The sequence below is a fragment of the Plectropomus leopardus genome, chromosome 5 (assembly GCF_008729295.1).
Source record: "Plectropomus leopardus isolate mb chromosome 5, YSFRI_Pleo_2.0, whole genome shotgun sequence".
Lineage (NCBI taxonomy): Eukaryota > Metazoa > Chordata > Actinopteri > Perciformes > Serranidae > Plectropomus > Plectropomus leopardus.
The window spans coordinates 908,261-935,093 of NC_056467.1; the positions used below are offsets into that span (position 1 = coordinate 908,261).

A 26,833-nucleotide genomic window follows, 5' to 3' on the forward strand; every position below is an offset into this window, starting at 1 on the left:
GGGGTGAGAACGTGTTGATCACGCCGCCGCCTGGGTGCCGCCTGGCCTCCGCAGGCAGCATTCAGGCGGCGTATCGTACAGCCACAAACGGTGGATTTGGTGTTGGAATCTTGAGTCGAAAATGCAAAAGCGACAGTAATTGATGACTTTGGTGTCCTCTGTCTTACAACTCAATAACAGCAGAACCAGCACTATTTACCAAAGACGGTGAAGCATATCGAGAAGCGACGGAGTGCACTTTAGTTACCTAATGGAATTTCCATTAGGCGTATTTTGTATTTGCAATTTCATTTTGCACTATTTGAGGATCCACGGAAACCGGCCAAGTGATGCTTGCTCACTGCGACACAAAGGTGCAGCTGATTTCACTGCCATGGATTCAGCAGGACAATGTTCTTTGGACTTTGTGCATTTAAGCTGAAGGTTGGGAGCAAATCCACTAACCTGGGACGTCACGTTGGGCCCCCGTGTTCACTCTGACCTTTTTTATCTGTTACAATGACAAACCTTCAGTCATGGCCAGCCATTCCAGTCTAATTTGCTGAGCATCCTGCCGTGGAAATTGGACATGGGGGCAGAGGTAAGGCCAGGTTGTTCTGCCCTTTTGCGTGTTTCGGGATCATACACACAATTTCATGGTTAGTGATCAGTTGCACTGAACAGACAGCTGACCCCCCTCATTCTCCAGAATCTCACTGGTGTGTATGCAGGTCCAAGTCTGTGTGTGTGTGTGTGTGTGTGTGTGTGTGTGTGTGTGTGTGTGTGTGTGTGTGTGTGTGTGTGTGTAAAAACAAGCGCAACAGTTCCCGTCCCGGCCGGTCCAGTATCAGTTTCAACCATCGCTCTGAGTGCTACGCTGACGAAAATCACATCTGAATCCAGATCTGCGTCACTCACTCTGAAATGCAACAGGAGCCACTCACCATCTTATTATTGATTTCATGAAAATGGATCTCGCAGACTTTTTCCACCACATCCTCAATTTCAAACGTTACAAAGCCAAAACCTGCAGAAGAGACAGATGGGGAGAGAGAAAGGACAAGAGGAGAGAAAGAAGAGGCAGAAAAAAACAAAAAGAGAGGGGGGAGGAGGAGGACAAAATCATGATCGGCAAAAGTGAAGAATACTCATTTCAATCGATCAACACAAGAACGGCCATAAATTGTAATTTTGACCATTTTCACATTTATGTCATTTAACTTTGTTGAATTAAAGAATACAGTACTTTTCCTGTTCCGTATTTTCATTTTAAATGTTATTTATAAAAACTGCATTTTTACCAGTTTCAGCCTCAGGCGGTCATGACGACTGCACAGATTTTGCTGTGGTTAAATTGCGAGCAGAGACTGGGGACGGTTGTAACACGAAACAAAAATTTAAAAAGTGAGGCTGTACAGAACACGTCGTACATAAAACAATAAGACTAAAATGCATACATACAAAAAAATAAAAAATAAAATAAAAGCAAAAAACATCCCAATTAAACTTGTTAAAATGTACATTTTGGTGTTCTTTCTTTTTTTTGTTTTTTAAACATATCCTAAAACAGTGATTGCATTACTCTCGACATTGGTATTCATCATTAGAGATAATAGAGTTTGAAATCATTTCCAGTAGGTTTTAAATTCTGGCCCTTCTGCTGTTACGAGGTGGAAATGGCGCCTTTCACCTCTTAACACGACAAAAGCCGTGTGGTAATGATACACATCTCACATCTGAACTACTATATTTTGGTTAAAAGTGACGGCAAAGCAGAATAAAACAGTCACAGAGACCAATAAAGGCTTTGGACTGGTGTTTTTAATGAGCTCGCTTTATTGGTATTTCAGTGGAGGCGCTAACCGACTTAAGCTTAAACTAATGGCAGAATGTTTTCAGCATTATTACACACAGATTCAGGATGAGCTTCAAATCAACACCTCGGGGTAAATGAGAAAATCACTAACACAGGGTAGACTAATGATTCACTGGAATTACTCATCATCTGCATGTCACACAGGGATATTTGAGAATTAACAGAGATACACACACAGTGGACAAAATGATAGTCAAACACGAAGCAAACAGCCACAAACACACGATCTGAACTCTTTATCCCCCCGACCGTAAAACGTTTGTGCCGTCTGTGTTCATAACTGAATTCACGCTAAGTCAGTGTTTGTGTTAGCAAATGATACGTAAAGTAAATGTATAATGCTGATCAACTAGTTCTGAGTAACAATACTGTATACTACTGTAAAATAATACTGTAAAATACTGTGATACGGCCCTGAGTAGAAGGCAAGTTCAGTACTACTCCAGCATATACGTAAATGCATAAATCAACTAAAGTTGGGATGCCATCACAGATTTGCACAAAATTTAACCGATATTTTCCAAATGTTGATAAAACACAATTGACCTATCGCTAAGAGCCGCCCTCTAACGCCACGAGCCAATCACATTCGTGCAGCTACACGATGCACTCAGACATCCTGCTTGAAGACCTCCATAAAAAAGCATCCGATAATCTGAATTTACTATTATATTTTATATTATATATATTATTATTATATATATTTATATTATGTGTGTGTATATATATATATATATATATATATATATATATATATATATATTATTTTATTTATCATTATTACACACAGCTTCGCACAGCGTCATAGGCTGGTTACACCAGCATGTCAACTGGGTCACGACCATCTAAGACATCAAAGACCAGCTAAAACAAGCTAAAACCAGTACCAGCATAAGCTAGTATTGGTTTATCTGGTATCTGGTATTTATTTATCTTTATGCACAGCACACGACAGAAGACTGATTTATGTCCTTTGCTTTTCATACTTCCTCCTCATGACACTGTTATTTCTCCAAACTCAAGTGCAAGATTTGGTTTCAATTTTACAGGAAGTTCAACGGATAAACCTTCTAGAGTGACCATCACAAGCTGGTGTGACCAGCTAACCATCAAAAATGATGCAAACACAAAGTCTACAATGTTTTAACAGCGTTTGGGGCAAACTCCCATCCTCTGCAACATTCAGTCACACCTCCTATTCTGTCACTTCTCTTTGTCTCTGCTGTTTCTGCTGAAGTCTGGCCGAGCAAATAAGCCACAAAAGCACATCTGCTGCAGCGATAAAAACCCACAGAAGAAGACCTGCAACTAACAGCAGAGTGAGTGACGAGTGCTGTCTAAGACCAGAGCAGATAAAACAACAATTAACTTACGTTTCCATTTCTTTATTTAAACACACACACACACACACACACACACACACACACACATATATAAATATATATATATAAGACATATACCTCTAACACCTAGTTAGACTTTTCCTTTTTATCATTTAAAAAATCTATGAAAAATATCCTACTGCAAAAATAGCCCAAATGTATATTTTTTTTTCTTTTTCTTCACATAACTTTAACATAATATTTCTTCTTTGCACTCATCTGTCTGTCCTTTCTTATTAATATTTTCTTTATTATAGCCTGTATATACATTTTTAAACAATTTTATCATTGTTTTTTCTTATCAGTGTTAAGAGATTGTATGCACTGATTGATAGTTTCATGGAGAACCTCACTTGTCAAAGGGTTTTCTGGGTTTCTCCTGCATGTCATATATATATAGATACAGATATAGATATATAGATAGATAGATAGATATAGATATATAGATATATGTAGTCGAGGGTCATTTCAGTACTTCAGTGATGCTAACTGCATCACTGTCATGCAATGTTGCTTTAATAATTAATTTAATGAGTGTGCGCTGCTGTTTACAATCCAAGAACCTACTGTCATGAGACGTAAATCGATCACGACAAAGGAAACCGTAAATAAAAGCTGATTTTGTGTGTGCTGGATGTGTTTTCAGCTATTTGCTGGTAACAACTGTGAGCTGTGGGAGTCATTAGAATATCTGATTGTTTTTACTGTAACTGTTTAACAAAGATGTGCTCAGGTGGGCATCATGTAGAAACGGCTTTCAGCTGTTATTTCGGCTGATTGGAAAGACAGCGAGACAGAGAGGATTCCAGGTTTCTAAAGCGAAAACAAAAAAAAAAAAGGAAACCATCTAATCCCTCGTTGGCCTGCCCCCCCCCCCCCCCCCCTCCCCTCCTCTCCACCTCATCAGCAGCCCGGCCACCACTTCTGACATCCGACAAATCAGCTGTCAGGGCCGATTTCTTCGGGGAGCCCAGCAGCCGACACACAAGAGCCACGATTGGCGTCTTTGTGAGTGAGAGCGGTGACAGAGACTGAGAAACTAAGAGCGAATGAGATGACAGAGCGAATGTGAGAAGCTAAGAAAGGCAGTTATAGAAATTAATGTAAATATACCTGAATAGAAGTCGTTTTATACGCGTGATAGGTTGTCACATTTTGAGATGCTACTGTACTGTCGGTTGTGTTGGCCGGTGGGACGACTGCTGGGAAGTGAGTTTAAATTTTAGTGTACTTTAAGATTGGAAATGTGTTATATGTATAACATATTTCATATGTTATATGAAATATTTTTGTACACCAGCGGACGGCTGGACGGCGCCCGCCTCAGCAGCGTGATACTTGGTAATGTGGCGTTACCTGAAAACCTGTCGCATCCACATGATGCGCTGCTGGATGGCGTCAGGTTGAGATAATGACATGATAAAGGGACCACAAAGGTCCCTATAGAGCGGTGAAGGGATGACGTATTTTTGTAGGCCAACCAGGAAGTTAGCATCGCACGTTTCCCTCGTCAACAAACCTTATGTGATTTTTGACTGTTGCCAAAAATAAGCTCTGACACACAAGTTTGTGACACTTAAAGGTTTTGTTCAGCATGATAATCTTCACAGATGAACAACACTTCTGTGTGTTTTGAGACGTAAATGAAACCGTCAGAAGCTTAAAGCTGTGATGCTATAAACTAACTACATCCTTGTCGCTGTCGAAACCTCTGGTTTGATTTAGAGCTTAATTTTCTACAAGATTTTCTCCTGTTAGCGTAACCTGATCTAGATAATGATCATGGCTATGTCATGCTAGTCTCACTCGTAGTTTCTGTGTCCGGTGTGATGACGTCTAACGTCCCCGACAAACACTGTCGTCCAATTAAGCAACTTCTTAGCAATCGCTTTTTTAGGATGCGTAAAACCTTAAAAGGCTACTTTTATTGCAGGACAAAACGTCTAAATATCTTTAGCCTGCGTTAACCACAGGCCTTATTACTGGCATTTTACTGAAAACCCATTAAAAAAAAACAACAAAACTTTGAGACGAGAGAACCAGAAGTGAAACAAAGCCAACAGACTTCTGCATTTTAGGACTCATTACTTCACCGCTCTATTCTCGTAATGTCTTAAGAATATCTTTGGAAAACAAAATACTGAGTCCTCTGCTATTTAACTGTCAGTTATAGGGTGAAAAAAGTTCCCTAAACTTTAATCCTTAATACCAAACATAACTTATCAAATGTTGAGGACAGAAACAGGTTGAAAAAAAAGAGAATCAATTTTAGCTCAATTCAATCAGCAGACGAGTCCGAACAGGCCCGTTCTCTCTCCACATCACCATTTTTGTTTTACACAACACACAATACACAACGACAAACTCCGGTCGCCTCGTGTCAGGCAGGGAAAATGTATTTTTATCTTTATTTTCTAACTTATTTTGATGTCAGATGTCCCCTCAATGGCAACATGCAATTTCCAATCCGAAGCGCGTAATAGGTGTCAGTGGCAATTATCGCAGCGTTGGAATGGCATCTCACACTTATTAAGATTTGTGAGGTACACCTGTATTATTGTGCACACACACACACACACACACACACACACACACGCACACACACACGCACACACACACACACGCAAAGTCATTTGCAGCCTCTCACAAAACAAAGTGGGCAGAATGAAAGCGAGGGTCTTAATGCCAGACCCCATTGGAGTCAGCGCTCAAATAAAATTGAAATGCTGAATCGATGGGGTCTTGGCTGACCTTTGTGTACAAGGAGACCCTCAACACACACAAATGTGCTGCCAGTCCTGCCATGTATTTCAGAGGGAACCATGTGAGCAAATTTGGGTCCCTGATTCATTTCACATGATTTTGTACCACTGAAGCTTGTGTGTTGTGAGCTTGGAGTGCGGTCACTATGTTTCAACTTGATTTGGAAGATGGACCCAAAAATATGTCAAAAAAAAAGGCACGTGGCACCACTCTATCAGGACCTTCTGCGTCTACCTATGACGTTTTAGGTATACTTGTGCCTCCGATGTTTACGTGACACCACGTCTGCGTGATACGCCACTAGAGGTCGTCAGCTGAGAATGCAGCCAGACCCAATCTTCTGCAGAGTTATTATACACCAATTGATGGTCGGATGGCATCTGACGGCAGCATGACACACATATGGTTGGCGTCAGTTGAAGACGTGGCCAGATGAAACTTGTCGCGTCTGCATGATACGCCGCTTAATGGCATCAGGTTGAAATGCTGCATATAAGGAGCATTGAGGGCGGGCAGGAGGAGCGGTGGATGGATCCAACAAACCCTGGACTTTCATACAGGAAACCAGTGTTCGCTTCCTGTCTGAATGTGTTATTTTTTCCACACCATACCATGTGCCCTTTTGTTTGCGTAAACACAACCATCCGTGTCAGCATGTGCTTTTTTTTTTGACGTCCCAGCATTGGATTCTTTCTGTTTAACGTGTACTTTTGTTGCCTAAACAAAACCATGTGTAGTGTAATCCGATACCTAGAGCGTAATATGTAGACGCAGAAGTCCACTGCAAGGTGGCAATATGTGACAACAGTTTATGGCTCTTATTTGACAGTGCTGGTAATCTCATTACCATTACATTACCCATTTAACCGATGTGTCCTGGATTAATTTATCACAGACGTAGAGAGAGACAGAATGGATTGACCTGTCTCAGTAGCAGTATGATGTCTGTAAGCTAAGAGAGGCATCATACCAACTTTGGGTTTCTTTCCTTTGAACTGCAACCAAACAAACAGCGTGAAGCTCAGAGTCATCCGCAGCAGCAGGAAGCAACATATTCTAACTCTATTAACAATGTGTTGGCACATTGATTTGTCTGGCAATAAAAAGAGAAGCACAGAAAATAACACTTGCATTTCTCCTCTGAAAAAAACAGACTAGAAAACACAGCCTACAGAGAGTCCAATATGTAAGCATGGCCATAACAGCTGCTGTTCTACACTGAGTGTTAGTAAATATTCTGGGGATCCGTTACTGCCGACTGTGCAGCTAATAAACGCCAGGGACAAATGAGAAAACACGTTCGCTACAAGTTTATGAGAAACACTGGCTGCACATTTGTTTGTTTCTCTCCATTAGGGTGCTCCTGTGTTTCCCTCCTTTTATTTTCGTTCCCTCCCCGCGCCGTCACAGTTCTGTCACTTTCTGCACCCCCGTTCAATTTACTCCCAAGTGTGAGAAGTCATTTACATACAGGCGCACACTGTGACAGCATTGTCACAAATGGCATCCAATTTCTACACTCTATCAATGTGGCAGAGCCAATGAGAGCTGGCGTGTGTGTGTGTGTGTGTGTGTGTGTGTGTGTGTGTGTGTGTGTGTGTGTCCATTTGCCTATCTGTGGACCTCAGCAGCATAACACATTCACCACCAGTGGACTAGAGAGACAACAAGGTCCACTGCTGGTCATACTTTAACTTGTGATAAAATCATTTCTGAAACTCATACACACAGACTGTTAATAAAGATGGACGACATGACAGCCCCCCAAAGTGAGTTATTCAACCTGTATCGCCCCCTGGTGTGTGACTGCAGTATAGGTCATAAAGCCCGCCTCTCCATGTTTGTGAATGTACATAGGCCAAACTAAAAAGCCAAACTACATGGGAATAAATTCTTCCCAAAAATGGTTCCTGTCACTGAACTTAGTTCTCATCACCCTGATGTTTGTTCAAATATTTGTTTTCGGGATAAATTTGTTGTTAATAAGTTATTAAATTATACAAAAGGGGGCTTTTTCCACTATGATTGACAGCTGTGACAGCCAATCCCTTAGCTTGCATTCAATGGAGTGTTTTGGCGGGAACACCCCAAACTCCGGCTCTCAATGACATCACCCTCGCAAGATAACAGCGCCTGTACCTCCGATACTTTAACCCCACTTCAGCATAGCGGGGGTAAGTGGGGGCATGTTGTCCACCTTATTTTATCTCTTTGATTTTTTTTCCTATCTGGGCTTTTTATTTGACTTATGTCCATGAATGACCGCCATACAAAGATGGTCCACGACAAGAAAACATGACAAACAGGGAGAGTTACATTAATATCAAAATGTAATTTACTTGCTTCTGCAGTAATTATCAGTTCAAACAAATAAGGCACCCTGACTTTGACCTGAAATTTGAATTTGAATGACGGATGGGGGCCCGAGCGTGAATGTGCAAATATGTGAGGAATGCTCACACAAAACGTTCAGAGACAAATACAAAATCTGAAGGTCCCTCGTTACCTTGGCAGGATTTATGGGAGAACTGGCCAGATGCAACACTGGTGAGTCAATAAATAGATCGGCACGCATCGACGGGAGCTTGTGCCCTTATTTACACATCCTCTTAATCAAAAACAAGAAAAAGGAGGAGAGAGGAGGAGGAGGCAGGAGAAAAGACAGTTAAGCTCTTTAGAAGCAGCATCCCTTGTAAAGTAAATGAGAGTGGACGGAGGGATCGATTGAGGCGGCGAGCCATCTCACTACATTGTAATAAGCAGAGTGAAATATGTTTAGGAGGAGGAGGAGGAGGAAAAAAAGCCTGCTCTGATGGAGTGGCTCAGACTCGTTAGAGAGAAAAGAAGCAGTGACGGGATTTAACAGAGTCGCCGTCTGCTGCATGTCTGCGTTACTGAAAATAACTCAGGACAGACTCACTGCTCAGACTCGGACTGAATGTTAACAAACTCTGCTGCACCTCAGGTCTGCAGCCTGTGCACGTTTAAACCCCAAAAAACATACAAAAGAAAAAATACACGTTTATGAGGGTTGGACTGCTGCGTCATTCTGGACGGCACAGACAATGTAAGAAATGATACATGCAATTACTAATAAAGCTAAATCAGACTGTAACTAAACCAAAGCAACTGATGCTTTATTTGTCTGTTTGTTTTTGTTTTCTTTTGTTTTCTTAACATTCATTAATGTCGTTGCTTTATTTACCTCTACCTAATATCCAATCTAATACCATAGCTTTCTTGACTTTATATTTGTGTATATGTATGAACTAAATGTTGAATAAAGAGTTAAAAAACAATTGAATAAGTCAGCAACAGAAACAGAAGAAACAATATATGAACAAATTTTCTCTTATCTTTGCTTGTATCCAGGATTTGTTGTTTTGTAAATACTGATTCTTGGGATTCACTAGTGTTTCACAGTCCACAAATTGTTGATTTTGGGACATTTGTAAAACTTTCGGGCGTTGCTAGGATTTAAGGACATTTGTAGGATTTTAGGACATTAGTAGAATTTTGGGTCATTTCTAGGATTTTAAGACATTTGTAGGATTTTAAGACAGTTTTTGCAATTGAGGACATTTCTAGGATTTTAAGACATTTGTAGGATTTTAAGACAGTTTTTGCAATTGAGGACATTTCTAGGATTTTAAGACATTTCAAGGATTTTTAAGACATTTCTAGGATTTTAGGACATTTTTAGGATTTTAGGGCATTTCTTGGATTTAAGTACATTTCTAGGAATTTAGGATGCGTCCAGGGTGTTAGGACATCTCTAGAGTTTTAGGACATCAGGATCTTAGCTGAGACCTCTGTGGAGGGTTTGGGGATCCTCCACTGGCACTTTTTTGATAAACAAGCTGTATGTTGATGCTGTTTTTGCACTCTGGCATAAAAGTACAAAAACAGTTCCCAGTGTCACTCACTTTATTTTCACTGAGAATTTGAAAATGGCCAGATTTGGCCCACAAGCCATAAGTTGAGTAGCACTGTGCTGATGCCTGGTAATATATGTTTTGTGCATTTTTTATCCAATGCTTAATAAGCTCACAGTGAGGGGCGCTAATTTGTAAGACATACAAACCATTTTATGTGTTTTTTTAAAAGACATCATATGAGCTGCTGTATATGTTACACCATCATCCTCATCATCATCATCAGCATTATTCTAATATTCTGATCCATCAGAGTGAGAAATGATGAAGCAAAACCAGATCAAATCTTTCCTCTGCGCTGGTCCTCACAGACACAGCGTCCTCTCTTTAACCGGCTGTGTCCATCAGAACTGCCCGCCTTCACCACTCGACAGAGGGGCTAATGGGACGCCATATGGGCCTGGATTTTGAGCACCATGTACAGTGACAGCTCTATGCTCCTAATAACAAACACACACACACACACACACACACACACACACACACACACACACACACACAGCCATAGCAACAAAAAAAAGTCCAATTTCACCCTTCTCTCTTCCCATCTCTCTCCTTTCCTCTCCTGCAATAACACACTAATGTGATTACACTGGCATCAAAACAATTTGGCCTTTAATTACACGAGACACATCAAGGCGAAAACCATGAGAGGCTTTTCTCAAAGAAATCAATTGGCATGACCGATGAAGTGAGGAAGGAAGGGAGGGAGAGAGACGGAGAGGTAAACAGAGAGGAAACAAAGAAAGACAGAGGTGGCTGAGAAGAGAGTGAACAAACAGGACAGACAGAGAGAGAGAGAGAGAGCCTTTCTAATTAGATGATGGCGACGCTCTCAGACAGCTTTAATAGCAATCTACGTGTGACAGATGAGACCATGGAGTCTGGATGGTGTTATCTCCGAGCTTCCGTGGATCTGCGCCTCTCCCTCTCCACGTTCTCACTCCTGAATATCAGCCGTGCGGCTGCTGATTAGCAGCGCTGTGTTTGGATGTAAGCGCGGCTCTCACAGGAGACATACACAAACGTATATTTGATTACACTCGTCTTACCTGGAACGATCGAGCGGGGGCTCGTAATCGCTTTCACACTTGAAATACATCTCTCTCTGGTGCATGCCAAGCACCGCAGAGCATCGGGAAGCAATCAATAAATGAATGAGAAGGAAAAAATATATATATATTTCCAACACACGTGGTGAGAAAAGACTTTCAGGTGTGGAGTACCTAACATTTCATCTATCTGTTAACCCTTCGAACAACATCTGTTAACCCTTCGAAACCCAAAGCGACATCACTTTTCTCGTGCTGCCTTCATACGCTTTTCAAACCCTTGAAACTTGAAGCAAATCGGTACATTTTTGTTCAGAAAAATGGGATAAAATATCTTTAAGTAATAAATTATGGTCTTGAGGCAGCAAGTTCTTTTCCTATGCGCCAAGTTTATCATCTTGTGGGAACAAGTTACTATCTTTTGGGAACAATTTTCTATGTAGAGTACAAAGTTGTTATCTTGTGGAAGCGTGTGAATTATGGGAAAAAGTCATCTAACGGGAATACGTTTTTATCTTGTGGGAACATGATGTTTTCTTGTTGGCACAAGTTAATGACTTATTGGGAACAAGTTAATATCTTTAGGTAACAAGTCATTTTCTTGTGGGAACAGCTTATTTTCTTTTGGTAACAAGTTATTTTATTTAGCGAACAAATTATTTTCTTGTAGGAACAAGTTATTTTTGGAAAAAGTTATTATCTCGTGGAAACGAGTTAATTATCTTTTCAGAGCAGGTTATTATCTTGTAGAAAAAAAGTTCTCATCTTGTGGGAACAATTATATTATATCGTTACGAGAAGATAATAAGTTTAGGGCTCCGTCGTTTAATGTGTCGCAGTCATTTTGTGTAAACTCACCTGTTGACGTGCACACATCGTAGAATATATGACACAAATCTTATGCAATTTAGTGACTTTTGAGACAGACAATTGAGCATCAGATATTTTGCTGAGTAATATGTGACAAAGTAGGATTTATGTCTCTTTTAATACTTGTATTTCCTGTATTTGTACCTTCTTGTATGTAGTGAACTGTTATATTTACGTAAAGCTTTTTTGAGTAAAGTTCTCACTGAGGAAGCATCATTTTCATTCTCCTTATTGTGATTTTCTGCAGTGTAACATCTCCTCAGCAGCCAGAGTTTGTCCTCTAAGATGATGCTTTTTATCATGAATTAATACGTAGATGTCCGTCCACGTTAAATATCACATCAGCGTGTTTTGTTGTATGTTTCTGTGAGCTCGCTGTGTGTCCTTCCCGCTGAGTGTTACACCTACAGCAGAGCTCAGTTCAGGTGTGAAAGGAGTCTCTGTCCACAGTCATGTATGTAGGTCACCTACACGCAGAGGCCCATCAATTTCACTGTCCTACTTCTGTGGATGTTTGGTGCACTGGGTGTGTGGGTCGTCTCGCTGTGTCCCCCTCTTCCATCTCTCTCTCTCATTCAGCTGCGATAAACAACCGAGAGGACGGGGAAACTAAAACAGAGCAGCAAGCAGGATCTGCATACAGTATGAAAATAATGTTTCAGATGATCATATCCTCCAAAAGCCTTTTAAAAATTAAAGTTTGCTGAAATTTTATGTCAAACATGGTCTAAATTAATCAGCTAAGTGCAAAGCCGTGCCAGGCACATAGTAGCATGTGGTGGAGCTAACTCGTCAGCGACCGTCGGCGTCAGCTGTTTATACTCCGGGATGCTGTTACCGTGATGTCAGCAAATGCACATGGTGGGATGACGCAGCGAAGCCCTTCACGATGGTTATGATTAGTGGCGCAGGGTAAGTTAGAAACAAAATAAACACACAAACATCCACACAGGAAGCGAACTCTGGTCTCCTGCACAGAAGTCAGTTGTCTGTGAGATTCATCCACCTCCCCGCACGCCCGATAAAGGCGCACACGTTTCTTACGTGGTTACCGGCAGCGTTATTACCTGACGCTGTCCTCTAAGCCTTTAATTTGCACACCGTCAGTTGCATGCAGATGCGTTCTCAAGTGACGCTGTCCGTGCGCGTTCCATGTGGACGCACCTGGTGCCATCAGGATGGCTGCCAGCGTTTGATAACAACGCCACCGGTTCTGCTTTCTCATCTGACGCCATCCAGCCGCATTCTGGTTGGATGCAGGAGCGGGCTTTTGTCGTCACGCTCGTGTGTCGAAAGTACTGACAGAGCGGCGCTAATGGACGAGTTCGGAGTGAGAACAGACTGGTCCGATCAGCGTGCAGAGCATGTAAGCAAAGCAGAGCGGGATCAATTTGACTGGAGCGCCTTTTGTTAAAAGCTGGAGCGTCACCTTATCTCTCGCTCCATCCCGCTCCAGTTTCGCTCTGGTACCGCTCACACCGTGCGTCTGAAGCATGTCTGACGCAGACAGTACTAAGCTGAGAGGTCATACGTAAGACAATGATATGGTACCGAAATGACTCCATTAGTACCATTCACGACTTTTGACAATCGAGACGCAAAAAAAAACAAAAAAAAAACAAGAGTGCGGCACTTTTCTAGTCTTTTCACCACTCAAAGCGCGTTCACTACATGTCACACTCACCCATTCACACACACATTCACACACTGCTGGCTGAGGCTACCGTACAAGGTGCCACCTGTTGCTTAGTAACCACTCACACACACTCACATTCAAATGACGCAGCATCAGGAGCAATTTGGGGTTCAGCATCTGGCCGAAAGAGATCGAACCGGAGGACAAACCGCTTTACCTCTGAGCCACAGCGGCCAGACTGAAGCAGGTATCAGACAATTAGCACCTGATAACTTTTACTCTTTTAGCCTAAAGGTGAACACTTCCTCCTGGTCTTTGTGCTTTGACTCTAACTAGAAAACTCTCATAAAAAAAGAGCCGGGTCACACTTCTTTTCACGCTTTTTCCACCAGTGAAGACACTTGATTCTTCAGGCCTCTTCAGGTTTACATTCTCTCTCCTTTTTTAATTCACTCCCTTCACCACAGAGAGCTCATTTCAATCTCAAAGCCAACATCTGTGACAGGAGACTGAGCTTTAAACTGCTGTAGTTAATCCTCCGCCGAGGGAGATGAGGTATGGGAGCTGCTAGGAAAAAGGCAAAGGCAGAGGAAGAGAGATAGTGTGCAAGCAAATGTTTTGGAAAAGTATAACACGAAGAAAACGCTGCTTATGAATCTAAATGGCAGAGAATAAACGGCGGCAGTGGCACAGGCTGGTACAGATAAAATGACATGTTTCTGCAAACAAATGGGTGTTGTGCTATCTTCAAACTCTGCAAAGAAAACAGGTCTGTGAGCCAAAATATTACTTTTCAACACCCTTCCCTGCAGTTTGAACAAAGATCACATCAGTGGTTGTGTTTCCTTGTAATCTTCTCGCCAACAAAGTCAAACCTGAAATGCTGAGTACCCCAGAGTTTTAAGTTATAAATGTGTGGCATGGGTCCCCATTATTAAGCATATTTTGGGCAATATTTTCAGTACTTCAGCAACTGTCTGGCTAATTTGGACATTATATTGGTGGTTTTGAAGGTTATTTGAAGGGTTATTGAAGATGCAGCATCCATTTCTGAATTGTATAATTTCTAACTGTTTTAAGGCTATTTTAGTGATTTCAAAGAAGAAATAAATACATGAAGTTATCTGTCTAATCCACTCTATTCAGTGTCCTTTTAAAACTTCTAAATTGAAGAAAAAAATGATCTAAATCAGCCCAAGTGCAGTTAAACTATGCAGACTTCTGGTTTTTACAAAAAAATCTTGAATTGAATCTTGAATGGTCCTCAATAACCTCCATCAAGACAATGTCCAAATTGTCCAAAAAGATGCAAAAATATTGTCAATATATGCAATTATTGGAAATATTTTGCAGTAGGCAGTAGGCATCCTCAATAACCCCCCCAAACCAAGATAATGTCCAAATTAGTCAAGCAGTTGCTGAAGTACTGTCAATATATGAAATTATGCAAACAACTCTACATATGTAAGTTAGCATCCGTCAGTTCATTATTCTGGGGACCCAAAGTATACATTTATTACATAAAACTTAGAGGTAACATTTCTGCGTTCATAAAAAGGCTCTTTACCAAGCATCACCAACTGGCAGACCTCGGACCGGGTCTGGATAGGACGGCGTTTGTACTTGAAATATTTTTTTATTTTACCTGAAATGTAGGCCCTCATTTCATTTAGCTAAGAAGGGAATGGAAGTAGAAAAGAATGTGAAAAAAGAGATTGAAGTTTAATATAATTGTGATTGAAAAAAGTAACAGCAGATTTGCAATGAAAATTAGCTAACCAGACCACAAAATATAAATGCTTCTTGTGTTATTGAGAAGAAGCAGCCACAAACATCCTCACTATCAAAACCATTAAAAGTGGGGACATTACCAAAAAATAGCATCACAAAAATCAACACAATTGTAGCTTGCTGTAACAGAAATAAAGGCTTATGCAAAAAATTCTTTAATTTACTCGACAACATCTAAAAAATCATGTCCAGAGGACTGCGATGACAAAGCAGCCGGTGCACAAACAGCTTACTTCATCTCCACATCGTTCAGACAGATGTGTCAGACCTCAGCGCTTCCTACTTAAAACTATTTCTTCATTTGTCTGCCGGAGAGAGTCGAGTAATGATGAAAAATGAGACAAAGAGAGCAGGACACAGCTGAAGCTGGCTGTCATCAAGTGTGAAAAGAGGTGCTTATCAGAGGTCAAAGCCCAGACAGCATCCTGGGACAAACAGCAAGCCACCACATAAATAGCCTGTGTGAGGCACAAAGCCAGCTCTGCGACCAGCATTCACACTGAAAACCGCATTGTGTTTAAAATCACAAGCTGCGTTGATAGAGGTAGATGATTTCCCAGAAATGAGGGCTTGCATGTTTTCGACAGGCTAATGTGGTGTGCTGCCAACGACCTTGAATTGGGTTGCGGTAAGACTTCAGAATCAGAATCAGAACCGGGTTTTATTGCCAAGTACATTTACGTATACAAGGAATATGACTTGGTGTTTGGTGCAAAGACAATTAACATAAAGGAAGAATAAAAATAGAAAATGTAAACAGAATAATACTTAAGATAAAAAATTTAGAAGCAACACAAAAGAAAATCTAAATATATGCAAAAGGTGCAATGAAGGCATTGTGCAGTTGTGCATGAGTTGACATTGCAGCACAAATATCTACAGCCTCTTGCCTGAGGGGAGGGTCTTAAAAAGTGTGTCTGGGGTGAGAGGGGTCGGCCACAATTTTACCTGCACGCCTCAGGGCTCTGGAGGTGCACAGGTCATGGAGAGATGTAAGACTGTAGCTAATCACCCTCATCTCTGAACCTGAAACAGGTTCAACTTTTTAGCGAGACAACCCCTGATTCTTTCGCAAGACCACTCTGCACTGGCAGCCATCCTGCGTCACTGAAATTAAATAAGAGGCTGCATTTCCGGATAGCATTACTGTTTGTCTGAAATCAGTTTTGTACTTGGTAACAGTGGAAGAGTGGCCCAGTATCAGTAGCCTAAGCTAAAAAAGCATAAGAGGTACAGAGTGCAGATCCAGAAGTCCTCACAGTGGTTTGAAAATGAGGACTTTCAGTAGCGCCTGACTGACTTAAGTATTTGAAGTAGAGGGAGAAAAACACAAGGAACCGAAAACCTCTGCGCAGCAAGGACTGGGAAGTGACAATGAAACACGATGTTTGGGATTATGCACCAAAGTCAAGGACAGTTAGGTTTAAGCAAAAAAGCACATTTACACAGGAAACAAACACTGAACTCCTGCATGAAAGTTGGTTGTTTATGGAATCCATCCACCTCCCCACTGCCGCCTGCCCGATATATCACGTGGTTACTGGCAGCGTTATTACCTGACACTGTCCTTCAGCATTTCATGCGTACATGGATGGCACCTGCCACATCCAACTGTTATGCAGACGAAGTGAAAGCTGGAAACGTGGTTGGACAGAACCTCGCATGCATGATACACCGCTGGACGACGTCAAGTTGCCGGTACCGATGTGATAAAAGGAGCGAAAGGGTGCCTGTAGGGAGGGTGGAAGGGGCGGAGGATGGATCCAACAAACCTTGGACTTTCATGCAGGACGGTATATGCCTCCCGTCTGAATTTGTTTTTTTTTCTCTACACCTCACCAAGCGCCTCCTTCCCCTAACCCTAACCGTCCGTGCCAGCATGTCGAGTTTGTTGACGTCCTGGTGATGGTTTCCGTGAGCTGTTGATGCCTTAACATAACCATGTGCAGCATAATCGTCACCGTAGCGGCATCTTGGAACATAAAGTGCAGACGCAGAAGGATACCTAGAACGTAACGTGTAGACACTGAAGCAAAGCGGCAGCATGTCACGACTTGTGATGAGAACGTGTTGAAATATGAGGTAGGCGGGTCATTTTCATTTAGTTCAAATAGGCCATTAAATTCATTTTCAGAGACTGTGACGAGCCATCACTGGTGAGCATAAGTTATGAAGCTCAGGCCTTATGTTGTATCAGTGTCAGTGGGGATGGAGGGAATAAACAGAAGGTGTTGCTGGTCAAATAATATCAAAATGCATATGAATTTATATAAATATGAAACATATATTTATAAATGGAAAGCCAAATTGTGCAGCTGCCTGCATTCACTCATCACTTGAAGTGGCCTCTCGGTCTCAAAATGTTGCTGGCTGTCATTTTCATGATTTGATTTGTGCCTCGTCAAGAATCTGCGTACAGTTCAAAGTCAAAAAGCTGTCCACTGGAGCCCGAGGTTAAACACATCATTATACAAACCCTCCCCACAATTTCCTTTAATAGCCCTTTGCAGGTACACGGAAATGAAAGAAATGAGATTTTGATGACCGAGCCCTTCAAACACTGATCCCTCTGCCCATCAAATTCCACAACGAACAGTTCAACAGGAACCTCGTGACACCGTAAGCTTCACATCGCACACACACATTTACACCCGAATGATAAATGGACACGAAACCTCAGTTTATACTTCCTTTCAAGCCTGCGTCCTGTTTTCACGGATTTTCTCTCTGGATGTTTAGCACATCATTTTCTTAAAAAAGTGTCTAACTTCCCCTCCGGCACTCATAATGAACGCAGAGCTATTTATTAACCTTTTAAAACCTGAACATTTCTTTCAAAAACATGGGAAGAAGATTATGAGCAATGAAAGAAGAAATGGCCAAGAATTTAGTAATAAGTGCATGACTTTACCTGAAAATTATTAAAAATAAATAAATAAATAAAAATAATGAAGGAGATGCTGAACAAATTGTCCTGGAATGCGTATTTGAAAAATTATAATAATATTTTAAAAATCTAGCTATTTTTCTTTTTTCCCTAGACATTTCTCCCTAGCTTTTAAAAAATAATAAATAATAATAATAATAAATCAATTCTACAACCACTACTTTCTTGCAATTTTTGAAACATTAAAAATAATTAAAATTTTTTTTTTTTTTTTAAATGTCTTTTGTCTGTAGAGATTTTTTATTTAGAAAAAATATTTTTCTAAAACCACTATTTTCTTACGATTTGTGGGACATTTCTTACCAAGTTGATAATTTCCTTTTTCCCTTCATGTCTTTTAGAGAAATTGCACCAATTTGCTCAAGATTCAAAGGGTTAAACCCTTGTGAAACATGTCTGAAAGCAGCACGAGAAAAGCCATGTCTCTCCATATTTGAAAGGGTTAATCTCTTCAGTGCAAAAAACCCCACAAACCCTCAAACTCAAACGAGCTCATTAAAGACACTTCACAAATCAAAACAGATACCCAAAAACAGTCAGACTTTATCACCTATTTCTCTGCCCGTCCCTGATGCAGCCAATCACAGGCTGTTCAGCGGATATCGTTATCTGAAAAATGTCACCTCCAGCAATCAATGAGCAACAGGAAGAGAGCAGCATTGATTGAGCAGCTGATTGGAGTGGAATCGAGATCTGAAGGAGGAAAGTTAGGAGTGACGGCAGAGCTCATCTAAAAAGGTGACTGTTATAAAGCTGCTTTCTTTCTCTCCACTAACATCGCAGGTGAACACGGAAAATCACGCCTTTCCTCCCATCAGGGAGAAACTGTGCCCATTATTGATAAATAAGATTAGGATGAAAAACGGCAGCACAAGCAACTCCAAAATTCTCGACCCCCTTAAAATCTGAGCAAATGGGCTTTTTCTCCATCAAAAACATAGGAGGGGGGCATTGAGCAACTTGCCAAAAGAAATTGCCCAAAATCAGCAAGAAATTAGTAAAAAGTTACAAGAAAATTACCTGAAAATTGGCACACACAAAAGAGAAGAAATGGTTATACAAAACAAAACAAAAAAAAAACAACAACAAGAAAATGGCTTTAAAAGTGCTAAAATGTAATGTAATTCAATTTAAATATAAAACCATAATTTAAAAAAATGGGTGTTAATAATTATTTTCTAATATTTCTCTCTGTCCTTCTATCTTTGTTGCGTTGTTTTATTTATTTGGTTTTTTTTTTTACAAATTTGCATATTTTCTTTTTAGCTTTTCCACCATGTGCATGTGTTGACATCACGATAACAACGTAATATGGAGATGCGAAAGTCCACTGCAAAGTGGCGATATGGAATAACCGCAACGCAGCTGGACGAATCCAGATAGGACCGACGGCGATGTTACCATATGCTGGCGGATGGCCCGGTGGCCACAGGGCACGCTGCCAGCAATCACGTAATATAAGGAGCGTGAGCGGGCAGGCGGGCGGGTCCCATAAAAGCATTTTACTTTCGTGCAGGAGTCTGGAGTCTGCTTCACGTGTAGATGTGTGTGTGTGTTTTATTTCTACACCTTACCACGTGCCTCTTTTGCCTCAACCTAACCGTCCGTGACTTTTTGCATAATGCCAACGATAATGACGGTACACGCTGTTGTGTAAACGTAATGACGTGCTGCTTCATCCCACTATGTGCATTTGCTGACATCACGGCAACAGTATTTCTGAGCGTAAACAGCTGACGCACGGGGACACCTTAAATGTCATGGGATGCCTGATAGAGCGGCACCATGTGACGAGTTTGGAGTTATAACATGTTGCAAACGCCCATGGAGGATGACGTCATGGCGGGATGACGCAGCCCGTTACGGTGATGTCACAGCATGCAGAAAGCAGCGCGGCCCTTTTTGCACAACAGCGCAGCATCATGATGATTCGACAACAAAGTCACAGACAGTTAAAGAGCAAAAGAGGCACATGGTAAGGTGTAGAAAAACCTAAAAAAAAAACACATCCACACGGGAAGTGAACCACCTCCCAACCCGCCTGCATGCTCACGTGATGCCGTCTGTGCGCGTTGCATGTGGATACAGGAGGTGGCTTTTGGCGTCACACTTGCACGCCGAAAGCACTGAAAGAGCGGCGCTTTTTGACCAGTTTGGACAGAGAACGGGCTGAAACAGAAGGAAGTTGAAGCTGAAATGACCCGTTTATCCCCACAGCGCCCCCTGGAGCCCGTCAGTTAAGCGGGGAAGGATCAGGGATACGTGTCTGCGCTCTCCTCTGTGCCTCGGTGATGTGCGAAGATGGACCGGATTACAGCTGAGTCATAATTAACTGCGAGCTGAGAGAGCGGGCAGCAAGAAAAGATGACATTCAGTGAGCTGTGCAGAATCTGAATCACACAAAAGGTCTCAGTGTGAACATGGCGAGCCTGTGATCGTGTGTGATCGTGGTCCGGTTTTCTCAGTCCTCTCCTCTGCTTTTCTCTTGCATAATCTCTACTTTGTATCCTTTCCCTTCCTGCCAGCTGCCACCCAGGAGAGCGGCGCTCATTAACCTCCAGCTCTGCACTCGGCACGCTTTAAACACACAAAAATAAAGACATCACATCATCGTCTAAACTCTTCACGTCAAATCAATTTTCTGATGAAGTTACGATGCCACAAAATTTAACTCGTTCCCCATTTCTGTCCACATCCTGAAGGAAACGTGTACATCATTACTTCTGTTCCCTTTTTAACGGATGCTGCGCAGTGATGTTTGTTAATGTTGCTGCATCCTGAGGCCTCAACACATAATGATTACTCTGCTGCCTCGTTACTCCTGATAGCCTCATTGCAGTTTGCAGAGCGAATGAATAAAGTGCAGTTTTGTTTAAAAAAATTGAAGCTCATTTGCAAATTCTTTTCAAGTTTACTCTTTAAACATGTTTTGTCCTGTACGCTAAATGTGGCAGACTGAACCTGCTTCACACCATCAGAAATAACCACGAGTGCTGATGACTGTTATCATTCAGCACTATTATAGCGCGTTATAAGGGTGTTCATAAAGTGTTGTAAAGCATTATAGACATGAGCTTCATAGAAAGTCTTACTGCGACTTGCAGAGACATAAAAAGACATATTGCCTCCTGGTTTGCTGTCTCTGCAGCCACACTCCCTCTGTGCTCGCCTCCTCCCCCCTCGCCTCCTCCCCATCCTTCTCAGGTTTCACTTTTTGAGGCACTGTGTTCTTGACCTCCATCTCTCCATCTGCCACTTTCTCTTTCTGGACAAGTTAATAAGATGACAAACAGGTTACCCCCTGGGGCTGCAGCAGTCTGCCAGGCAGCAGCGGTCAGACAGACATGTACTGACACACGGAGAACAACTCAGTCTTTTAATTAGTACCTTCAAGCTCCTAACCAGCATTCGGACGTACACAGGTGCAGAGCGGAGGAGACGGGCGTTGATATATAAAGAGGATGTAGAGATTGTTCATCACCTTGCCCTTGGGGAGATCCATTAAGCAAGTTGCTGCTTCTGGCAGCTGTAATTAGGTGCGTTGGAAAGGAGATTGTCAATACTCGGCTCTCCACTGGAGACAGGACAGCAGAGCCCACGTCGAGTCAACAGCTCCTCGTCTGAAAGGACGACTCCAAGGTCGTTTTCCGAGGGTGAGGTTTGCACTGCTGGAGGGGCCGGAGTCTGCTGAAGTGCAGCGACAGTCAATGATGGAGCGACGTTTTGTCTTGAGAGCCAACACGAGACTTGTTGAAATGCAAAGTCATTCGGCAAGACAAACTGGCCATCAGCGCTCACTGAGAGTGCACACGAGTGTGTGAAGGGAGCGGGGGACAGAATACAATTAAGAATAAATAATGCAGAACGTCTATAATCAGAGGGACAGATACACGGGCGCAGGAGCATCAAGCAATTTGCTCCCCATTGTTATAACGATTGTAATTAAAAAGACGACTGAGAGTGGCGTTGGGACACAACATCACTCAGCAGGACTGGTCCTTTCTGTCTTTGTCTTCTCATCAGAGACCGATAGAATAACATCACTCTGTCTTTGCTGAGGCTTTCAGTGCGTTTTGTGTCAGCCCGTTCTCGTTCCTAACTCGTCAAATAGTGCCGCTCTGTCAGTGCTTTTGGAGTGCGACGCCAAAACCTACCCTCAGCGTCAGATCAGACCCGGTGGCATAGTTATTAAACACTGGCGAACACCGGGGAAAAAGCAAGACTGTAATTAATTAAAGAGCTAAAATAACAGTACTCATTAAAAGCAGGAACTGAGGAAATGCTACCATAAATGAGGAAACACCAGAGGCACGATAAAACCAACAGATAAAAAAAAAAATTAATATTATATAATTTTTAAGTAAAATAAAAAAATAAATACATTACTCTGTATAGTTGATAAATAAATAAATAACAAAAAAGATAACAACAAAAAAAAGATCAAAATGTTAAAAATAATATCTACTAAAATAGACGAAAATGTATAAATAAACAGTCACTAAATAAATAGGTAAAATTCAATTATAAGCCAAACTAAAAAAGGTAGGTCTTCAGTTTTCTTAAAAAAAAAAAAAAAATCAACTCTGAGATGCATGATGAAAGATAAATTATAATGCATTATAAGTATGCTTGTAATGTGTCATAATGCATTATTGATATGAGCTTCATAGAAAGTGATGCTGGGGTTATTAAAATTGAGGAGCGGTCACGCCCCCTCAGTCGGCCGTGACGCGCAGGAATTCTTGTAATCTGGTATGATGTAACGGGAGATAAAAGGAACGGTGTTTGAATTAAATGCAAATGAAAGAGAATATGCTATCTGACTTGAAATTGGCACCCGACCGGGCTGAGCTCTAAAGAGGGAAGCGGCTTAATAATGCATGCGCCAATCACAGGCGGCGGTGAAATCATTACTGGCCACAGACGTGGCAGCGGGCAAGGTCAAAAGCAGCTGGTTATTACCACAGCTATATTATTTATAAGAGTGATTTTCACATCAAGTGGTCTTCTCTGAGCCGCAGCTGCTGCCCCAGACCTCCCACACAGCCGGAGGGGAGCTAATGGGCCAATCAGCACAGTCGTGCAGGGAGCCGGCCCGCCACGCCGGGAAGCAACAAGCGAGCGGGCGGGAGGGAAAGCCATCCGCTCCTCAGATAACCCCTGTGGCGATGCTGCTACACGCCAACCGCGCCGCTTTAAAACAGCCAAGATGTATGAAAAAATTAAAGCAAAAGTGGAAGATTTTGTTTTTCAGCGTATAGCTTTGAAACCTGGATCATCATCACTTTTCTTGAGGAGCGAATCGCTTTGATTTCTCACGGAAACATCGAGAAAAAGGCGACGAGCAACAAACACGTTCTGCAAATTGCAAGAAAATTTTTTAGATTTCAAAAATTTGTTATGTTTTCATGAGCTAGGTACGGTAAACAGTAAAATATATGGAAAATTATTATTTATTATTTGTTTGTTTCATTTTTTTAGGTAATTATCTTGTACTTATAATAATTTCTTGCTTAAACAGATTTAAGGATATTTGGATTTTAGAATGTTTCTATGATTTTGGGAAATTTCTAGGATTTAAAAGTATTTCTAGGATTTAAAGACATTTAACAGATTTTAGGATATTTAACAGATTTTAGGATATTTGGATTTTAGAATGTTTCTATGATTTTAGCACATTTCTAGGATTTTGGGATGTTTGTAGGATTTTAGGAAATAAGCGCATTTCTTTGGTTTTACTGGATGCAAACACACTAAATCTGCATCATGGTGCAGTTATTTAAAGTGACGGAGCACATTTGTGTCAACGTAACCACAAGATTTTGCAATAAATCACGTATGTCAAGCAGGATATTTAGAAGATCAAATGTTGGAAACAGTAAACCAAAGCATAAAAAGTTTTCTCTGCTCCTGCGTTACTGTCAGCAGAAGTCATGCTGCTGTAAACTGCATTTTCTAAAAGATATTTGCTCTTGAAGGCAGTTATCGTCTGTGAGATCATCCTCGGAGAAACACAACACTCACTCTGACTGGTTCATTGCCACACTGGGTAAGACCGGTCTAATACAATCTTGGTTGCGTCAAATCTTTGCGTGGGTCTCTGAGCAATATCAGTTTTAAGGCATGTCAGATTTGTAATAAATTCCTGGTGAACAGAACGTCTGATATGGAAACTGGGAATAAAACTGAAGCAGAAAAACATCATCAAGTTGCATCATCCGTCTGCAGCGCTCCAGTAACAGACTGATTTAGCTGCCTGGCTCGTGAGTTATTTCCTAACCTGGTGACTGTTTCTGAAACGACGCACAGACGAAGTGTGCCGAAAGCTTTTCTTTTCAAAATCATCAGTCCATTTAGTGAGCCTGTGTTCTGTAAGCAAGCACCTGCGCTCATTTACTCAGGTTTTCACTTTTCACCCTTCAGCCGTCTGTACGCCAAAGCAGAACGAATCATTAACCCTTTAGGGCCCGCTTTAATATTACACATGCTCGTATCGCTCCGCGAACAAACTGCGCTTCTCAAAATCAAGCTTTAAAAATATCATACAATAATATTATTTACTACTTTCATTTAGCATTTTTTGTCTGTCAGTTAAATAATTATTAATTTTCAGAATTTTAACACTTTAAATGCCGGGTTTTTGTCATGATGCCACTATGTTTTTAGATGGAAAAAAAGTGAATTATTTTCAATAAATAACATGCTACATGTAGATTGTTTTTTATTTCTATTTTGTGCTGCTGACAGTCTGGGATATGTCAGTGTGTGAGTGTAGCTGCTGACAGTCTGGGATATGTCAGTGTGTGAGTGTAGCTGCTGACAGTCTGGGATATGTCAGTGTGTGAGTGTAGCTGCTGACAGTCTGGGATATGTCAGTGATCAGCAGCTACATTGACTGTGACAGGTCACCTAGTGGAAATAGCATGTATTTCCTCCATATGCCAAATATGGTCAAAATGACCTCATCAGGTGGAAAATAGTCAAAATGACAAATTCAGAGTCAAAAGCCCAGAATGACACCCAGAAATAATACAAGTCATGCTGAGCTGGAAACTCACAGATTAAACGAAAAATACACAATCTGTGCGAAACATTCCCTGAGGGTTAAACATAGACATAATATACAAAAAGACGAGCGCTTGTAAAAATGTACATAGTCGAGATTCACCTGCAGGTGTCAGCTCAGTGATTTGATAATTATTGACTATGAAGTCAAAGTTTAATTAGCAGAAAAAGAGAAAAACTTAAAAATCTCTTTTTTAAGACTGAAGACATAAGTTGCATACAGCCAAAATAAAAAATACAAAAGCTTAATATGTAACTCTAAAACAAGCAAAATATAATATGAAAATTTGACTACTACAAAAAATAAAAGAAAAAAGTACATTAATATTTGCCACAAGTGAACCACAGAAACAAGAAAAACTGCAACTACAAACAATTAAAAGGCTGAAAAAGCTGGAATACAATAGTTTGTGATGTTTTAATTTGTCGTGAAAACAGTGTGATTGAGTTTAAAGGCCACCGTGTTTGAGCAGGGGTCACATGTGCAGCGCACACACGTGACGTTAACGTAAAGATGTAAGTGATCTGCAGCCTGACTCATCAGAAATCAGCAGCGCAGGTAAAAAAAGTAAAAGAACCAGAGAAATAACGGCCAAAAACAGTGTGAAGAAGCACCCGGTATGACGGGTGCAGCTGACTGTGGTTTTTAGAGATTAGAGCGTGTGGAAATATTTCCCTCCCAAAACTTCCAAAGCCACTCCTCGGCACGCTGTCGCCGCTCCCGTATCTGTCTTCCAAACCGCTCACATCTGAGCGTCCGTCTCCGTCCTGTCTGCCGCTGCGTCTTTGTAAAGTCCTCTGTTTCGGGGCAGAGGGCTGCACTGCTGAAGCCTCAGATAAGGCGTCCAGATAAAGGCGGGCTGAGATAACCATCCTGCCGCCTCCGCCGCTCTGCAGCATCAGCTATCCGAACGTTATCGGGCCGCACAGGCCTCCCTCCTTCAATCTCCGTCCTTCTGTTCGACCGCGGGGCACCTTTTCTCTTTTCTTTCGCTCCCTTATTTGACCCTGTCTTTCTGTCTCACCCCCTGTGTCCGTCTCCTCCGCCGCCGCGCAATCACCAGAACGCCGGCGTAGATCCGTATCGACTTATCGGAGGGCCAAAAATGGCCGAAGGGGGAATGAGGCTAATTAAATGGATAGGAGAATAAATGTTGGTCTGTGTGGTGTGTTTAGCTGTTGCATGCTCGTGTCCGTGTGTCCGTGTGTGTGTGTGTGTGTGTGTGTGTGTGTGCGCGCGTGTGTGTGTGGAGAATCGCGATGATAATGGAGCAGATTTCGGATGGATCGCTGCGCAGAGTGAAAGGTATCTGTAACCAACAACAACGGATCTGACCTTGAAGGAAGGAGAAATTTGTGAGGAAATTTACTTATTAGTGTAGCTGCTGTGTGTGTGTGTGTGTGTGTGTGTGTGTGTGTGTGTGTGTGTGTGTGTGTGTGTGTAAAACGTAGAGCGTGCTTTTATACGCAGCTTGCCGTTTGGAAAGTTATTCCACATATTGCGACTGTCATTCCATATATTTGAACTTGTGTTATG

The 26,833-nt window shown here is 41.6% G+C and overlaps 1 protein-coding gene across 1 annotated transcript in view; it reads right to left on the reverse strand.

Moving 5' to 3' along the window:
- Nucleotides 1-26,833, reverse strand: part of LOC121943362 (RNA-binding protein Musashi homolog 2-like) — a 95,829-nt gene that overhangs the window by 26,641 nt on the left and 42,355 nt on the right. The window contains exons 4-5 of the mRNA XM_042486885.1: nt 924-1,006; nt 508-550 (exon numbers count right to left, since the gene is read on the reverse strand). Coding sequence (XP_042342819.1) covers nt 508-550; nt 924-1,006 — 126 coding nt within the window. The remainder of the gene's footprint in view (nt 1-507; nt 551-923; nt 1,007-26,833) is intronic.